This window comes from Sceloporus occidentalis, unplaced genomic scaffold (assembly GCF_023333645.1).
Source record: "Sceloporus occidentalis isolate IW3139 unplaced genomic scaffold, rSceOcc1.0.p SCAF_4, whole genome shotgun sequence".
NCBI lineage: Eukaryota > Metazoa > Chordata > Lepidosauria > Squamata > Phrynosomatidae > Sceloporus > Sceloporus occidentalis.
This window is the reverse complement of record NW_028316984.1, coordinates 112,185,689-112,205,261: the sequence shown is the minus strand read 5'-3', so window position 1 is coordinate 112,205,261 and position 19,573 is coordinate 112,185,689. Positions and strand designations below refer to the sequence as shown.

General features: G+C 40.0%; 2 protein-coding genes across 7 annotated transcripts in view; one reads left to right on the top strand and one right to left on the bottom strand.

Moving 5' to 3' along the window:
- LOC149314512 (dnaJ homolog subfamily C member 24-like) overlaps positions 1–19,573 on the top strand; it is an 80,197-nt gene that overhangs the window by 47,940 nt on the left and 12,684 nt on the right. For 2 of the 5 annotated variants that reach the window (XM_089521305.1, XM_089521303.1), the window contains 2 exons: positions 11,764–11,832; positions 16,785–18,328. In XM_089521305.1, coding sequence (XP_089377431.1) covers positions 11,764–11,832; positions 16,785–16,909 — 194 coding nt within the window. In that variant the 3' untranslated portion in view covers positions 16,910–18,328. Of the gene's footprint in view, positions 1–11,763; positions 11,833–13,736; positions 13,917–16,526; positions 16,591–16,784; positions 18,329–19,573 lie in introns of those variants that run through there. The other 3 variants (XR_016280932.1, XM_089521306.1, XM_089521304.1) reach the window with 3 other exon arrangements.
- LOC149314511 (mitochondrial inner membrane protease subunit 1-like) overlaps positions 18,270–19,573 on the bottom strand; it is a 58,767-nt gene continuing 57,463 nt past the window's right edge. For both annotated transcript variants that reach the window (XM_089521302.1, XM_089521301.1), the window contains exon 6: positions 18,270–18,427. In XM_089521302.1, coding sequence (XP_089377428.1) covers positions 18,359–18,427 — 69 coding nt within the window. In that variant the 3' untranslated portion in view covers positions 18,270–18,358. The remainder of the gene's footprint in view (positions 18,428–19,573) is intronic.

The following is a 19,573-nucleotide window of genomic DNA, read 5'->3' as shown; positions in this document are numbered from 1 at the left end:
CTGAAACAAGCACCAACTGATGCCCCACTGTTTGTGTCTTGAGGCAGGAGTGTCTGTGTGTGTGTGCATGAAAGAGGTTCCCAGTCCAGTTTGAAAGCCTTCTCTTCCAATCAAAGAAACACCTCTTTTAGCTCCACTTCAGTGATCGGGAGAGGTCCAGAGAAGGAGAAGGAGGGACAGAAGTGGTGTTTTCCCCTTTCAATCCTTTGTTATAGCCCCCTAAGTTTTACTCTCGGCTTATCCATGGGTCATATTAAAACACATTTTTGACCCTGAAACCTTCCCTAGAATTATACATGAGGTTGATTTGTACACTAATATATATGGTAACCTAAATAAAATTATGCACATATGTACCCAAATTTCATGGATGTTCAAATCCCATTATATAAAGTGGTGTAGTAAAATGGTGTTCCTTATATAAAATGGCAAAATCAATTTGCTTTTTGAATTCATTTTTAAAAAATATCTTCAGGCCATGGATGGTTGAATCTGTGGGTGCCAAATCCATGGATACGGAGGGCTTAATGTACTGTGAGAAGGACTGATTATACATGTGACCCATAGTCTGGGGGGGGGGGGATAGAAGAAATTTAACAAAGAAAAATTCTGTCATTGACTAGTTCCACTGAAGGTGCTTTCTATAGTGTTTCACCTTCTGATTTGAATTAACAACAGAATTCAACAGAATTAACAACTGGATTAGTTGATAATAGACATATAAAGTTGCTTTCATTCTCGTTCTTTATTTCAGCAACAGTGAAATCTTAGATGTAAATGGGTTAACTTTGTTTTAATCTATATTTAATGTACTAGAGGTGTTCAGAATAGGTTAGGTCAAAGAGGTTTTATTGATCCAGTAATTATCTCTAACTTGTCTGATTTGTTTTAATTGCCTTCATTAAGATTAATTTAGATGAAACTCAGCCCCTGGGGATGTATGGTGTAGATTTCAGGTAAAATTAGAATCACAATTTAATGTTGCAAAAAGGAGGCAGAGACCACAGGCCAACTTGATACTAGTTAATCGGCCGCTAATTAATGAATTGTATGGGGAGAAATCATGCTTTAATATTAAAGTGCTAATTAGATTTTTTCACCAATACATGCGGGCAGTTAAAATAAGTGTTTAATTTCACTACCAATACATTATTCATAGTTAACTACTGTGGTGTCAGATTGGCTGCTCTGTCACTGTAACCTTTGTTCTAAAATGTGTACTCCAAAATGTTTTAGAATCTGTGCCCTTCCTGACAGAATATGTACCTCAGTTTTCTTGACTCTGCAAGATAGCAATGTGTCTACCAGCCAGTTTTTTTCAGTCTAATACTATCAAATTAGATGCACTAGTTGTTGGCAATTTCCTGCATATATTGCTGTTGATTTGAGGCTTAGTTCAGCAGCTTCCCTTACCACAAATCATTTAAGTGAAATACCATGGATTAATATGAGTATACTTAAAATGCATTTTATACCTGTGCTACAACTGTGTTTTAAATATTTCACAACAACAGTGTGGTTAAATATCTTTACTTGTATTACATAGTAAAAACCATTTAGTTTTTGAAAAAATGAGGAATTCCCAATAGTCCAAACTTGATTCTTATCCTCAAGATATGTGTATTTTGTAAGTGTACAGAGGAGCGATTTTTGATGTCATTATACTGGCATCTTTTATAAAGAAGGTAAAAGAAACTGTTTTAGTATGCTGTCAGTTGCTGAATGTTCTCACATGTTAATTCTTAATATATTGATTGGTTTACTAATGTTGCTAATTCCGTAGTGTTCACTGTCAAATCTGCTCATCTTCCTCTTATGCTTTCTGTCCCATCCCCTTTTATGCTGCTTGTTGTTTTGTTCCTTCGAGTTGTTTCTCACTTATGGCAACCCTAAGGCAAACCTATCACAGGATTTTCTGAAGGTTGATTGTGGGTGGCTTGCCAAAGGGGGAAAAACTCAAGTGGGTCTTCATGGCCGAGTGGAGATTCCAACCCTGATCATCAGAGTCATAGTCCAACCTTCAAATCATTATGCCATTACCAACTTACTTCCTAAAGACATCAGAAAGCTGATCAGGAATGTGAGATCTGAAATATATGTGCAGGTATGATATGTACTCTATCATCAATAATTTGTTTATGTGGGGAAACCCTCAACAATCTTTTGAGGTAATTCACAAATATTTTTTGGTCTTGAGAGAACATTAAATTTTGTGATAGAAGGGAGTTGTCATTAAAACTGGATCTTGCCAATAGTACACTGTAAAGTCGAAGGCTTTCACGGGTTTCATCCATAGTTTTTTGTGGATTTTTCGGGCTATGTGGCCATGTTCTAGAAGAATGTGTTCCTGATGTTTCACCAGCATCTGTGGCTGACATCTTCAGAGAATGCTGGTATGGAAGTGAGTAGGGTATGTATATACTGTGTGACTCTAGGCTGGGAGGAGTGATTTACATGTTAATCTGTGTATTGTTCTGTTGTTGAATGGCAAGGTCTTGGGATGGGAGGATATGCAAGGAGGATTTGTCTCTGCTTAATTAGTGGTCTGTTGTCTGCTGGGGAAAAACCCTGATCCTGGGTCGTTTTCATTTGCATTTTGATGGGTCTTAACTTTGGTGTTTTTCAGGATTGGTAGCCAAACTTTGTTTACTTTAAGGGTTTCTTCTTTCCTGTTGAATTTGTCCAAGTGTTTGTGGATTTCAGTGGCTTTCCTGTGCATCCTGACCTGATAGTTGTTGGCATGGTCCAGAATTTCAGTGTTTTCAAACAGCATTTTATGCCCAAGATGGTTTGTAACATGTTCTGCTACTGCTGATTTTTTTCTGGCTGACCCAGTCTGCAATGTCTCTCATGTTCTTTGATTCGTGTTTGCACACTGCGTTTGGTGGTCCCTATGTAGATTTGTCTGCAGCTGCATGGTATGCAGTACACTCCTGCCGTCGCAAGAGGGTCCCTCCTGTCCTTCACTGAATGAAGCATTTGCTGGATTTTCTTGGTTGGTTTATAGATCGTCTGCACGTTGTGTTTCCTCACCAGTTTCCCTATTCTGTCTGTGATTTCTTTGATGTATGGCAAAAATAAAATCAGCATAGCTTCTGATAATCTGTTTGTGCGTATGTGTGTTTTAAATAAACGGAAGTAACTGTATCAGACAAAGGCAGGTTACAAACCGCCAAAAAATACGTATGGAATACGTATTAGGGTTAGGAAGGGGCGGTGCTTCCGCACCCCCCTAACCCTAGTACGTATTCCATACGTACAACATGGCGGTGCCCCTTCCACATGGGGGCCGCCATGTTTACGTATCGGACGCTGTGAGTCCGCACATGTTGCGGCATCTGTGACGTCACGAGTCCGCCCCTGGTGCCTCGTGACGTCATAGAGGCGCCGCTTAAAGAAGCTCCATTTTGGAGCTTCTTTTTCAGTCCGTGCGGGAGCTGCGCGGTGTGGCTGCTGCGGCTCCCGCACGGAGCAAACGGCAGCGGCGGCAGACCGCCTCAAAGCGGCGGTTTATAACCCGCCTACGTAATGAGTCACTTTAACAGGAAGTAGCATGATGTAGCCTTTGTAAATGAAGAAAAAGGAGTGCCCTTTTTAAGTAGATTGAATTGTCAAGAAACTCCAAAGTGCTGGAGAAAAAGCTGGAGCGTATTCTAGTATAGGACCCAAGATTAGATGGTGAGAACCAGTACACCACATTACCGCACTACACTCTTATAGTGCTGCTATTCCACTTTTACTGCTCTGGCTGCCTCCTGTTGCAGTCTGAGGTTTGTAGTTCAGTGAGGCCTAAGAGCTCTGTGGCTGAGAATTCTAAATGCTCCTTCTTAAACTGCAAATCCCACAATGCAACAGAAGGCAGCGAGAACACTAATAGTGGAATAGCAGCGCAATAAGAGTATAGTGCGGTAATCTACATACTTACTGAGGTTCAAGGTAGTCTATAACTACATTACTATGAGGCAAAGTAATTGTAAGTCATGTTTGAAGATGTCAGTGTAAATATACAGTGGGCCCTTGGTATTTGCTGGGGTTTGGTTCCAGGAACCTCTGGATACCAAATCTGTAGATAATCAAGTCCCATTAAATACAATGGCATAGTAAAACGCTGCCCCTTACACAATGTGGCAAAATCAAGACATACTTATTGGAATTTATATATTTTTTGAATATATTCAAGCTGTGGATGCTTGAATCCATGGATAAAAAATCCGTGGATAAGGAGGGCTGACTGTGTTTCTCTCTCTCTCTCTCTCTCTCTCTCTCTCTCTCTCTCTCTCTCTCTCTCTGTGTGTGTGTGTTTGTGTGTGTGTGTGTTAGAATCCTGTTAGTATTCTACCAGATAGTGTTTAGTGTTGAGGTATAGTAGTTGGGGATGATGGGGGCTTAGCTGCAGTTAGGAATATAGATAGTGATGTATGGTGTCTTATCGGGTGGCCTTGAAGGCCTGGCTCTCTGAGCGGGGAATGTAGTTTCAGTTCTGTGGGAACCAGGAGGGGCTTCTGCATGGGAGGGGATTTTGGCTTTGGGGAATTCTGTTACTTTGTCTGTGGGGAGGTGTGGTTAGTCTCAGCTAAGAAGCTGAGTGAGGCACATGTCTGATTTTGGATCTATCAATAAAGTGCTGTTGATTCTATAATCAAACTGACTGATTGATTGTCCGGGATTCTGGGTGCCAACTCTGACAGTGTGTGTGTGTGTGTGTGTATGAGCTAGTATAATTGGAGATTATCAGAAGCTATGTTGATTTTATTTGCCAGATTTGTATAGCTACATAATAATACAAGACCACTAGGTGCTTTAGAAAATAAATTTGTTGCTGTTGTGTGCCTTCAAGTTGTTTCCAACTGATGGTGAGTCCAAGAAAACAGAATTTTCTTGACAAAATATGTTTCAGAGGTGGGTATAAAAAGTATTAAAACTGTTAACACAAATAAACACAGTGCTAGAATAGAACAAGAAACATTATCTGTTTTTCTAAGTGCAAGAGAGAGCTTATTCAGAAACGTCTAGGTCTAGGTCTAGGTCTTAAACCAGAAATCCTTCTGTTAAATATGATACCAGATGAAACTGAAAGGAAACATGGAAGAATAATTTTCTATATGTTGACTGCAGCATGATTAGTATATGCCAGATACTGGAAAGTTAGTAAAGAAATTGGTATGGAAGAATGGGTTTTAAAACTATTGTATTTGATGGAAACGGATTTGGCATCAAAAAAATTGGAGGACAGAGGAAACACTCAATATCACTCAGATCAGGGAAGGAAGGAAGGCAATATAGAAAAAGAAGATTGGGAAAGAATTCTTGATTATATTTCTGAGAAATGGCCAAATATCCAAAACAAAATTGACAAGGGCTTCTTGAAAGAGAACTAATTATGTATATCCAATTAAATTGATATAATAATTTCCTTAAAGGAAAATAAAATAAAATAAGAAAAGACAGTTTAGGTAAATATCACAATTAAGCTATTGGGCATTATGGATATACAAGTTATTGCGTCAAATAGATAATTGGAAATTACAGATATTTAAAATAAATAAAGAAGGAAAAGTAGAAAGGAAACAGTAAGAAAATGAAACGGTTTGGGTTTGCTTTGGAAGTCTTTTTAATTTGTCGAATGATTGAAGGTATGGAAGGAAGAAGGAAGGTATGATTATGAGAATGATGGGGGCTGGTTATGGGGGGTGGGGGGATTGAATTGTTATTTGTTATATGTAATGCGAGTTGTTGTATAAATGTTGTATGTGTTTATATTGTTTGCTTAAATTTTTTTTAAAAAAAGAAATGTCTAGGTCTAGGATACATAGTTTGAGAAACAAAGTTGTGGGTCTTTCTTTGTTAAATGTTTTCCAAATAAGACTGTCTAAGTTAGAATAGACTTATCAAACTGTATCATGTAAGTTCGGACACTTCATCCTTCATACCAGTTTTGTCTACGCTGATTGACAGCAGCTTTCCAAATCTTAGGGAGAGGGCTTTCACATTACATGCTGCTTTGAACTGAAAATGGAAGGGATTGGGGACCCGGAGTCTTCAGCATCAAATCACATGGTGTAACAATTAGCTGTCTTCTCCTTTTTGATGGTATTTCCTATGCCCAGGAATGATGCCTACAGACTATTTGTGTAGAATTGTTGTACATGTATATCATATTGCTGGGTGTGGTTACTAATACAAATGATAGAGTCAGAAATTCAAGGAGCTTAAACAGAAAGTGCAAAAGGAGACTAATCCAGTCTCACATTTTTAAAACAGACAAGTTCTTTCAAAACGGTGTGGATATACTATTTGTATGTGGCTGTTTGACATTATGCTTACCAATAGGTACTGCTTAGACAAAGGAATACATACACTTAATGGAAGATACTGGACAGACCTATTCTGAACCTTTATTGGTCCATGTAAAAGGAGAAGACATTTCTTCCAATTATAATACTGTGATTCTTCTAACTGCCACGGCTGCATCTTGTACAGTGCTGGGATTTGTAGTTTAAGGAAGAGATTTAGAATTTTCAGCCAGAGAGGTATAGTGCTCCTGGACTAGGATTCCACTGGGTGTGGTGTGCCAGTTAAGGAGGAATCATAGCATTGTAACTGTGTAGTATGAAAGGACCCCATGTGTGAGCTAGAAGAAGGACCACTTCAGCCAGACCCTAGACATTCTGTTATCCAACATATGTTTGCAGTCTGATCCCAAGTGCCTCTTCCTTTCCTGAACTCTATTTGGCATTTTTCGCTCCATCTGTGGTGAAAGTCTTTGTTGTAGGGTTTTGAGCATGAGTTTGCTAGCATGGGAGATTAATGCAATGGTCAAGTGGTTATTGAAATCTGTGGTGTTCCCTTTCTTGGGGACTAGAATGTATATTGAGCATTCCTATGGACCATTGTTTTGTGTTCCATATTTTTTGCAATGTTTAGTTAGAATTACAGTAGATTTTATCTTTAGCTTGAAGTAGTTCTATTTGTATGCCATTTGTTTATGGTGATTTATTTTTCAAGTGTCCTGAGTTCAGCTGCCACTTCACTTTCTAAAACTGTAGGATTATCTTCAAACAGTTTTTCCTAAGCGAGTCTGTCATAATTTCATCTCTTTTCTATAGCTCTTCAGTGTATTGTTTCCATCATTTTTTTATTGCTTCTTGGTCATGTAATATTTAAGGTGTTCCCCTGCTGCTCATAGATGATCCTCATTATTGGTTTAAAATTTCCTTTCATTTCCTGCATCTTGTTGAAGTGGTCTCTTCTATTTCTCTGCGGTAATAATTATAATAGTTCTTGTCCTTGTGCCCAGTTCGCTGAGCATTTGCATTCAGGGTTCTGACTCAATTTCTATCACCTTTTACTTTTGGTTCTCATCTGCTTGAAGAGCTTCAGCTGTGATCCATTGAGGCTTCTCTTTCTTTTTGGCTGCAGATACTGTCTTTTTGCATTCCTCTTGGGCAATGTTGCTGGCTTCAGTTTAGAGTTCTTCTGGCTCCCAGTCAATCTATTTTTATATTATATTTAAATTTTACAGGGATGTTTTTCAGCTTGTAATTTGGCATAGTGGTTTAGTTAGTGTCTTCCTGTAGCTTTAGTCTAATTTTTGATATTAGCAATGTATCGATTGTGCTACAATTTGCTGGTGGTCTTGTTTTTACAGGGAGAATGGAACTTGTCTACTTAATTTCTATATTGACTGCCAGGTGATGCCCATCTATAGAGTTGCCTCTTGGCTTGCTTGAAGAATATGTTTGTGATGAACAAACTGTTGACTTCACAAAATTCAGTCATTCTCCTACTTCATTTCTTGATCCTAAGCTATTAAAAAAAGAGAGAAATCTTTGATTCTGGCCTGTTTCCTACTTTTTGCATTCCAGTTGCCAATGATTAACAAGAAGCTTGCTTTGGTGTGTGATTAATTTCCTTTTGGACTTCAGTATAGAATCTTTCAATTTCTTCTTCTTCCACTGCCCTTGTAGTTGGACTGTAAATTTGGATTATGGTTATGTTGATATTTTTCAGTCAGACTTTGTGTTATATCCTTTGACTGCTTTTGCTGTATCTCTTCTCAGTATTAATGCCACTGCATTTCTTCTTAGATTTTAATTTCCTGAGTCAAACACTGTGTAATTATCTGACTCAGAATGTCCCTCTTCGATCTACTTTAGCTTGCTGACCCCAAGTACTGCAATGTTTATACGTTCAGTTTCTTGGATGCAAATACTGTACAGTAATCTGCGAATAATCAAATATGTGAATGCTTGATCTGCAAATGTGGAGTGACAACTGTATTTATTTTTTTAACTTTTGTATGCTTTTGTTGATGTGAGCTTTTCTCTATATTTAAATTTTTAAAAACTCCCTTGACTTTTAGGGCTGAGGAAAAGGTGAGATGTAAACAAACAAACAATGCTCTATTTTTGAGATAGGAAAAAGTGGGCTAACTTAAAGGGCTATAGAAAAACGTAAGATCCAATCCACAGAAATGACTGTGTGCCAGGGGTTAATTGTAGCTATGCTGATTCCATTTCTATCAACAGATACAGTAAGAGGATCTGTAACTTTTCAAAGTAGGGCAGTTAATCTGGAATAAATCTAGAATAAAGCTGGACTGTGTTTAGATGTACCAGGAAACCATAGCTGGATGTGCTGTGCATGGGCAGTGTCACGCCTCAGGACTGCATGCTCCTTCTCTCTGCTGGCTTTTCAAAAAGATTGATTGTTCAGCAGTTCATAATTTGCCACTGTGTCTGAATGGGGGAAATAATGCCGTAATCGAATGATAATTTACTCATAAACCAGGATCCCAAAACACGCTGTCAGATTTTCATTTAGAAATGCAAGAGCAGACTCAGGACTCAGAAATCTTTAGCCTTTCTTGTGTATGCAATATGTAACTGGGGCTTTGTGTTGTCTCTGAATACTGCTCCAGTGAATGCGGTATCTTATAAAATTTTACACTTACTGAAGTCGAAAGCTTTCATGGCCAGCATCCATAGTTTTTTGTGGGTTTTTTGAGCTATGTGGCCATGTTTTAAAAGTGTTTATTCCTGACGTTTCGCCAGCATCTCTGAAGATACCAGCCACAGATGCTGGCGAGCCACATAGCCTGAAAAACCCACAAAAAAACCTACCGTATATTCTGGCATATAAGACGACTGGGCGTATAAGACAACCCCCCAATTTTACAACTTAAAATAGAGTGTTTGGGATATGCTCACCGTATAAGACCACCCCTCTCTTCCACGATAAGTCAGAAAGGAGCTGAAGGCACACAACAACAACAACAACAACAACAACAACAACAGCGACAGAGGAGAAAGAGGGGGGAGGAGAAAAAAGGAGAAGGAGAAAGAAGAAAAGGAGGGGAAGAGGAGGGAGACTCCACTACACTCTGAGGAAGGAGTGTGTTCCATGTTTGAAATAACAGCATACACAACATTATTTCACCCGCCTCAACAACTCCTCCCGCCCTTCCTCTTGGTGCATCTACACTTTAGAATTAATGCAGTTTGACACCACTTTAAGAGCTGCTGCTCCATCCTATTGGAATCCTAGAATCTGCAGTTTTATAAGGTCTTTTGCCTTCTCTGCCCAAAGAATGCGGGGAGGGGCACTGATCCAAACTACAAATCCCAGGGATTCTGTATGGATGGAGCCGTGGCAGTTCAAGTGGCTCCTATTGGAATCAAAGCCCAGGAAGCTTTGTGCCAAATAGAAACGTGTTAGGCTGCAACTGCACTGCAGAAATAATCCAGTTTGACACCTCTTTAACTGCCCTGGCTCAGTGCTACGGAATCCTGGGAATTCTAGTTTTCTGAGAAATTTAGCCTTCTCTCTCAGCAAACTTTGGTGTGACAACAAACTACAATTCCCAGGATTTCATAGCACTGGGTCATGGCAGTTAAAACGGTATGAAACTGGATTGTTTCTGGAGTGAAGATGCAGCTTGAGTTGGATCCAAGACACACTTCAGAAATAATCCAGTTTGAGACTGCTTTAACTGCCCCTGGCTCAGTGCTAGGGAACCCTGGGAATGGTAGTTTTGTGAGACATTGAGCGTTCTCTATCAGAAAGAGCTCTGGTGCCACAACAAACTATAAGTCCCAGGATTCCCTAGCACTGAGCCAGGAGAGTTAAAGTGGTCACAAGCTGGATGATTTCTGCAGTGTGTTTTAGACCTTGGTTATTAAAAATGCTCAAGGTCCAATCCATACTGCAGAAATAATCCAGTTTGAGACTGCTTTAACTGCCCTGGCTCTGCTAGGGAACCTTGGGAATTGTAGTTCTATCAGAAAGAGCTCTGGTGCCACAACGAACTACAATTCCCATGCATCTGAGGAAGTACGCTTAAGTCTAGGAAAGCTGCCAACTTTTCTTTCAGTGAGTCTCAAAGGTGCTACAAGATCTCTCTATCATCATCACTATTATTGTTATTATTAAATCCAAATGCACCTGCAGAAGTGGACTTAAATTGGCAACACTGATTTACTGTAGACTCTATCTCTGGGGCTGGGATCTGGAAGCATGGAGGCAATTCCCTTGAAAAACCAGGGAATCCTGGGAATTGTAGTTTGTGAGGGCGGGGGGGGGTCAACCACTGTCCTCTCTCTGATTGGCTGTTAGTGTGACTCCATCCAAACAGGATTGGTTGCTTTGTAGCCTGGCTCTCAGAGGGACTCAGGGGCTAAGAAAGAGAGAGAGACCCTTTTCTGAGGGTGGGGTGGCGACTACTCTCCAGCCCTCTCTCTGATTGGCTGAAAACTGTGAGTGTGTGACTCCAAAGGATTGGTTGCTCTGTAGCCAGCCTCACTCTCAGGCTGCTGGAGCCGAAATGGGCAAGTCACCAAATCTGCCCTGAAATAGAGCCAGGCACCAAAATCACACCCAAAGCTCTTTAAAACCCCCATTTTTGTGTGAAAGTCACCACATTGGCAACACTGCGAGTCAGGAGGGAAAGTAGAGAGACCTTCTGCCATCCAAGGACAGGAAGGGAAAGGAGGGGAGGGAGCAAGGAAGGAAGGAGGGAGGGAGGGAGAGAAGGAAGGAGGGGAAAAGAAAGGGAGGGAGGGAGGGAACGGAGGAGAACGCTCCTTTGCCTTTGAGAGAAGGCTTCCCTGCCGAGGACTTTGGGGAACATTTTTCTGGGCTCAAAAGTCGTCTTGTAGGCCGGAAAATACGGTATTTACACTTACTGTTGAGTAACAGAACCATGACTTTGTGCCACTGTTGCTTTAAAAACCAGTATTACTCACTGATTAAATCAGACTTCCACAGACACACAGGCATATGCAACTAAATTATTAGAACAAATTTGAACCCCTAAATCTTATTGCTAGAAAACTTATTTGCCAAGAACTGTCTTGAGATTTGTCTCTCCTGTTTGGCTTACATCTACCAATAATGCAGAAAATTGAGGTTTCTGTCTGTTATGTTATCTATGTTTTCTCCAACAGTGAGATGCATAGCTCAGGGTTCATCTGTACTGCAGAAATAATGCAGTTTGACAACACTTTTAACTTCCATGGCTCAAAGCTTTGGAATCCTGGAATTTGTGATTTGTTGAAGCATCAGAGCTCTCTGACAGAGAAGACAAAATATCTCACTTACTACAAATCTCAGAATTCCATATCATTGAACCATGGCAGTTAAAGTGGTGGCAGACTGCTTTATTGTTGCAGTGCAGATGCAACCTTAGATAATGTTATGAACTTCGAACCTCATTTTTGTTTTACGCTATTGGAACTGAATGTGTGTATTCCTGTTTTCTCATAGACCATGAATTAACACAAGGATGGCCAGTGGATGCTCAAGTTTTACTTGAAGATATGACCTGGAATCAAAGTAAGATATGGGAAATTGATTTATGTGTACACTAAAATGTTAATATAAGAATAAGAAACATCGTAATGAGGAATTCACCAAATCCATCTGCTCTGTCGGTCTGTTTCTAAGACTGTTTGCCAGATTTATTTAAGAAGGTTGGAAGCAGGAAATAAGAACCACAGCCCTCCCCCACGATTTTTCACCTCATGTACTGTTCAGAGCTACAGTGCTTCTGAAAATGGAGCCCAAATGTATCCATATGCTTCATCATTGCATTTGGTAGTGTCATCCTATTACTTTATACCTTTGTTTGTTCATCACACAAGCAGAGGGATTGACAAGCCTTGCTGTCATTGTTTCTCTTACATAGAAGGTGATTTATCTGTAAAAGAGAGGTTTCCAATTAAACATACACTTTCCATACAAGCATGGCTCCTCATTTTCTAGGACTAGGACCCTTTTCCCTGCAGATGCATCACATGACAAAACCAATGACAGAGGGGTGGGACTCAGTTCTCCTGTCCTCACATGATGGACAAACTATGGGTGAGAAGCATTTATTAGGTCTTATGCTAACTGGATTCCTAATGTAACTCCCAGTACATCTACATGGAGATATAATCCCCCCCCTCAACATAGTATATGCATAAAAATATTTTGTTTGTTTAGTGTGCATATTTTCATTCACACACTTATATTTAATGTTTTTATAAAAGGTTCCAGGCAATCACTTTGCCTTTTTCTTCCCCTCCAGGAGGAGAAAAAGGTTTGAGAGGGGATCAGAGCCTCCAAATTTCGTGCCCCCACCCCCTGGATCCTGCTCTCCAGTTTGAGAATGACTGGTGTAGCCACATTTGACATGCATAACCCCCTCCCCCCCCCCCAACAAAATCCATCTTCTACCTGTAAAGTACAATACAAGTAAAGATACTGCTACAGGACTGGTTTCAGTGTTACCATGTGGTGCCGCAGAAAACAAGCTTTCTCTACTTTCCTTGTTCATCTCTGTCTTCATTTCTGGATATCAAACATACTCAACTTCCTCATGGAGCTTATTTTTCAGAGTGGCATCTAGAACTGGACGTGGGAATCTGACCAAAGCAGAATATGTATTATTATTTTATTTTATTTATATCCTGCCTTCCTCCTAGTACAGGATCCAGGGTGTCCAAGAATAGAGTGGTTTCTAGGCATTTGTAGGTCCTCCAACATGATTCTGTGGTCAATTTCTGGCAGATGTTGACCATAGAGTTACACTGGAGGACTTGGAGATTCCTAGAGAGGTTTTCTCTTAGGTAAAAAGAATAGTGTTGTTTTAATTGCATTTTTTCCACATTCATGGAGGTCCTTTACTCCTAACCGCAGTGAATGTGGAGGGACCACTGTACTGCTGTCTCTACCACTTCAGTGTCATCTACAAATTTAATGCCTGTGCTGTCTGTTCATTTACCCAAGTCATTAACAGGATCCTGCAACACTCCACTTGTAATTTTTGTTGAGGGTGAGGAGTTCCTCATTAGTGAGCACTCTTTTAGTTCAGTTCTGTTCCCCTAATAGTAGCATCTTCTAGCCCAGTTCTATTCAAAGTGGTGGTCCCTGCTGTCAGTCCATGAGACATCCAGGAAAGAAGTAGTTATAGTTGGTTCAAATAGGGTACCTGTCTATAGCACTTTAGGAAAATCCATTCTCTTACATCAGTATGTCTGAGAATCAATGATCTGGCCCAGCGTGACTGCAATAATATCCCGGGAACCTCCTGAAAGCTATGTTGAAATCAACCAATACTGCATCCACAGCACTGCGATCTGCAAAACTTGTAACTCTATCCCAAAAAAGACCGATCAAAGAGCTTGTAACTCAGTACTTTTAGTAATCAGAGCATTTAAGTACTCGCACACCAACAGTATAATGATCTATTCTAGAACTTTCCTTGGTATTGATGTCAGGCTGACTGTTCAGTCATCCTAATCCCCCCGCCGCCACCACCACCACCTCTGCTGCCCTTTTAAAAGATTGGAATATTTGCTGACCTCCCTTCTGCAGGAGCTTCACAAGTTCTTCCAGAATATTCTGATGTTAGACAGAGGTCTAAGATTATATTGGTGAGTTCCTTTAGTATCCTTGGATGCAGTTCAACTGGTTCTGGAGACTTGAATACAGTGGGCCCTTGGTATCCATTGGTTTTTTTCCCCCAGGACCCCCTTGGATACCAAAATTTGTGAACGTTCAAGTCCCATTATATACATTGGCATAGTAAAATGGTGTCCCTTATATAAAATGGCAAAATCAAGGTATGCTTTTTGGAATTTATATACTTTTGGAATATTTTCAAATTGTGGATAGTTAATCTATGGATAAAGGATCAGTGGATGTGGAAGGCTGACTGTACATGTGAAATACTAGGTGCAGTCCCCCACTTTATTATTATTCGTGAGTTTTAATACTGGTTTTTTTTTTTAGAAGATCAGGCAAGGTCTGAGCAAGGTTCTGCCTTTGTTCCAGTAGTTTATCTCCTCCTCCTTTTATCTTCTTCTGCTACCCCTTGCTTCAGACATAGCCTAAAGATCTAGCACTGCACAACCATGAAAAAGTGCATTATGCCTTAACAGGATCCTAGCCCTTGCTGTCTTCATCCTTTGGCAAGAAAATTAATATGGCACACTTAATCTGTATTCCTGCAGCATGCCCTTTTCATCTTTGCTCACAAGCACACCAGCACTATGCAAACAGCTATATAAAGCTATTAGCTGACAGTTCTGCCCCTTATCAGATCAATGATTCATTTCCTCCCAGCACTACCTCCTTCTCTTTTAACCGGAGTTGGGCAAAGTGTGTCTCTTCAGGGCCCTTGGATTGAAAAAATGTTTTGCCCCCAAATGCCCTCTAGGGACTGCATTTTTGCCATGTTTTAAGCCCCCTTGTGCCATTCTAGCCTTGAAGTGAGACCTTTTTTAAAAAGCAGGACTAAACTTCTGATCAAGGCCTGTTTTAGTTTTTGTCGGCATGAGGGTGCAGAGGAAGAGTGTAGTCTTCCAAGACCTCCTGAGGGGTTTCTCAGGGGACCTTGGAGGGCTGCCCCACTTCCCAGCCTCTATCCCTGATCTTTTCTTTAAAAAAAAAAAGGGGGGGGGCAAAAGGGCAAGAACAAATTTGTCATGGTTTTGGGCCCTTTTTAGATACAAAAGAGGGATTTTTAGAACAAGACTGCAACCAGAAGTCTAGTTCAAGCCCACTTCATGTTTTTCTCTTGTATCTAGAACAGAGGAGGGGGAACATGGCAAAATATGTTTAGAAAAAGAAATTTGGGGAACACTGGGTGGGGTGAACCTCAAAAATAGCCTTGCACAGCCTTTGGGACACACCCAATCTATATACTCCATACAGTTCATAGCTTTAAACAAAATTGGTCTGCCCAGGTCTTTGTTGTCTTTTTCTTTACATAAAAATCCCCAAATGCCCCTTAATAATTTGGATTACCATTTTTTGTACTTCTTATAGAGCCACACCCATTTTATGTCAGGGGAATTTGTAATGTTCCGAACATGCCATCTCTGCCATGGATTTTAATTTTAATTCAAATTTACTAATGATCTATAACACAGGATTTGCCTACTTCAGTTCAATATGCTAAGACTTTTAAGTATTTTTGTTAGTATGAAATGTGCACTAGCAGCTTCTCATTAAGTGTGTGGGGCTGTAATCCTGCAGACAGATGTAAGAAGGAGGAAGGTATTAGTATGACAGCTAAGTCACAAATGCATTGAAGCCTACACATGTAAAATTTTTACTAAGGTTTTCTTTTCTGTAGCTCCTATGGGAAAGAGAATTGTGAGGATTTCTCACATCAGTCTAACAAACTTCGCTGATCTTCCAACCTGGGCCAGAAAAGCTGTTCACAGAAAAATGTAGACAGACAAGCTGGTGTGGAACTTAGGTGCGTTACAGACCGCCGGATTGTGGCAGTCTGCTTGCCGCCGCTGGTTGCTGCATCCGGGAACCGCAGCAGCCAAACGGTGCGGTTCCCGGACGCAGCAAAGAAGGAGGGCGAAAATCACACTCCTTCCTGTGTCCCGGATGTGACGCCGCGAGGTGCTAGTCGCGCACTCACGGCGTCATATCTGGGGCGCGACGTGCGGACGCAGAGCGTCCGCTACGTAAAGATGGCAGCCCCCATGTGGACAGGCGGCACCATCTCTTATGCACTCTGCGCATACTAGGATTGGGGGCCGTGAGGAAGAGACGGATCTTCCTAACCCTAGTACGCACGGAGCGCGTACTATGCGCGTGTTTGTAACGCGCCATAGTAATGTATACATATAAAGTATATTTGAGGTGTATGTGTTTCACTGAAGTATTGGGAGGAACAATATAGATACTGCACATTGTAAGTATGAGTCCAAAAACAAGTGTATACTCACCCCTTCACATTTGTGGATTTGCAGATTTGATTAATATGCCCTTTCTAGGTATCTCTAGGCCCTGCAGAGAAATTCTGCTGGAAGGTATCATAGAATTGCATTGGAGGGCCTAAAGATTCCTAGAGAAAACACTTTTCTAGGCATTCGTAGGTCCTGCAACATGATTCTGTGGTCAAATTCTGGCAGATGTTCTTCACAGAATTCTGCTGGAGGACCTAGACATTTCTAGAGAAGAGTTCTCTCAGGTTAAAAAAAGTACTGTTTATTTACTTGCAGTATTTTTCACTTTCACAGAGGCCCTGTACCCCTAACCCCAGCACATGTGAAGGAACAATTGTACATTGATTCTGTTATAAAGGTAAATTTGAGCTTTCTTATAATCTTCTGTCTTCAGGAACTTCTTATATTTATCAGTTAGTTTTGAAAATAGTTTTCTTTCACATTTATGATTAGTGGTAAGACAGATGTTTCCATGCTCAGTATATAGTATTTAGGAAGGATTTCAGAGGCACATGAGAACTCATTTACAGTTACTGCATTTTGTTTTAACAGGTGATCAAAGGTATTCTCTCATATGCCGATGTGGTGGAAAATACATTATCTCCAAAAATGAAGCTGAAGATGGGTCATTAGTAAGCTGCAACACCTGTTCACTGCTTATAGAGATTCTGAGATGACCCAATGACTTATCTGATTTGAATATACAGAGAATACAGAAGGTGTAAGTAGGAAGACAATTAGTACAATGAATTTACCACATGAATATAATGTTAGAAAAATGCAAAGTGTAAGAGAGCAAGGGTAGGAATGGTGTAATACTTTAGATGTTATTGGACTGCAGCTGCACTCCCCTCTCACCTCTGGCTGGGATGTGTAGGGCTTCTGGGAGCTGCAATTCAACAGCATCTGGAGAACCCTATGGTTCCCTACTCCTGGTGTAAACAAAGATGTTTATATCTGTATCTGAAATCCCATGGAAATTATGCTGTAAAATGCACAGTGTAAAACATTTGTAATTAAAACCATTTCAGTTTGTGCTATCTATGTCTTAGTGCATAGTACTTAATTTATTTTGCTCCTTTATATTGGGCTGGAGAAAGTGTGACCTGTGGGCTGCATGCAGTTCCTGAAGTCACCTGCCAGCCTGTCAAATCTTCCTGATGCCAAATTTTGGTTACATTTTGGTTATTTGTGCCCAAACCACACAGAAATCCTTTAAACCTTCAAAATGTGCAAAATACTCTGCCCCTTCCAGAACCCCCAGTACCTCTGTTTTCATTGGCATTCCTCTTAAAATGGCAACAGGATACAAAATTCTAGTTGACATTTTGAGAGGGACACTGAAGAAAAATGAGAGATATTTTTGGTGCCAGGAAATGTAGCCTGTGGAGGAGGAATGTCTTTGGGGAAATTGGCCCCCTGCACAGTTGCACAGCCTTTTTAAAATCAGAGTTCCATAATGCTTTATATTCCAATATAGTGATTACTGCTTTCTGAGAATATTGCATCCTGTAACCCACAGGCAATTTTAACTGGGTCAGAAATGTTGAATTGGAAAGTGTCCTCATGAAAAGAGATATGTTGCAGTTTTAAATCAAATTTAATGCAATATATGGTAGCTATGAACCAAAATTAGGGAACGTGGTGTTCACCAGATGTGTTACACAGCTACCATAATGTCTGACATTGGCCATACCAATCAGATTTTATGGACTTTCCAAAGCAAAAGTATCTTACAGAGCCACACCCATTAGGCACTAGATTGCCTACTCTCCGAGTGTACTACTTTTCAAGCGGATGCAAATAAATTAGCATACTGAATCACACTAATGAATAATGCTATGTAACTGAAATAATATTCTTCTCATTAAGAAAAGCTGATCTTATTTCCACCATATGCAATAATAGTTATGAACAACCCCATCAAGAACTATATAACTTATAAATATCAAGTTTCATATGTAGTTACTGTGGTGCTCTCTGCGGTTATAATGTTGGAAAAATGTATGTGGGATAAATGAAAATTGTCTTAATTAAACAATGTTGTTTATTGTACATAAATATACACACATTGTTTTGTTTTTTTACAAGCCAATAAAAACTGAAAATAAACTATTGAGAGTAAGTCAGTCATTACAAATCCTGTGACTGTTGGGACTTGCACGTAGGAATCCAAAATCTGTCAGAGGCCACAGCTGTGAAAATAAAAACAAATATGTTAAGTTATAGGACATGGGTCTGATTTGGTTTTCTCCATCTTAATTCCCATTTCAGCTTAAGAGTTAAAGTGGGAATCACCTATCTGCTGTGGTTTAGCAGAGTGTTTTTACAATTACAGATACTCATTCATACCACCAGAGGCAAAGGGTCTGGATCACATATGCAGAGAATTACATCTCCCCATCCCCTTACCACCACTAGTGAGAGACACTGGCTTCAGATACTCTTCCATAGTAAAATCAATGGCAGAGGTGAATGGTCTATGATCCGTGTGATGTGCTCAGGTCACTGACACTCCTCTGCAAGCCAGATACTCTACCTAGAACAAATGCTAGAGGTATGAGAGTATGAGAAGAGCTAGGTATAACTAGAAGTGCAATTTGAGAACTGACTGAGTAGCTTAGTTTTGATAGCATACACCCAGTAATAGGTAAACAACCCAAAATGTAAACTGCTATCTTCTAACAAAAACATTTTGTGACAATAAATGTTGTCCTCTTACAGAATGGTAAGAAGGAAGCCAGTATAAAACTAGTTTTTAAGAAGGGTTCAGGTGAGATTAAAAATGATTTAACCCAACTTCTGCTCCGAGTTAAAATGAGAGAATGCTTTAAAAACAAAATTATTTAAATATATAGAAGAATAACTGATGCTGAATAAAAAATAGCATGGCTTCCACAAAAAGTCCTACACCACCATTTATATTGTCAAATGTAATACTGATCCAGTATTGGCTGACTTTTTTTAAAGTTAACATTTAGCAAAATCCTTCACTAAAGTTTCCTGAGTCAACTTAGTAAGCAGGTCCTATTACAACTCAATCACTGGCTTAAAAAGAGAAGTCAGGGTACAGGAGTATAGGGTAACTAAAGTAGGTAGTAGAGTCTTCTTAAGAATCCGTACTCAAAACAATGCCATGTGTGTGCTATCCATAGGGAAACACCTTCCAACTTTGGCACAGGGTGACTATTATTTGCCCTGCATGCCATTCATACACACACCTAAAAGTTACCCTGACACATGGAGGTTTTTAGGAGTTGAAGCAGGGTTGGAAACTATCCAGTGCAAACATAAGATTTTGACATGTTTCACCATACATCCTTTTTCATGGAAGGTATATG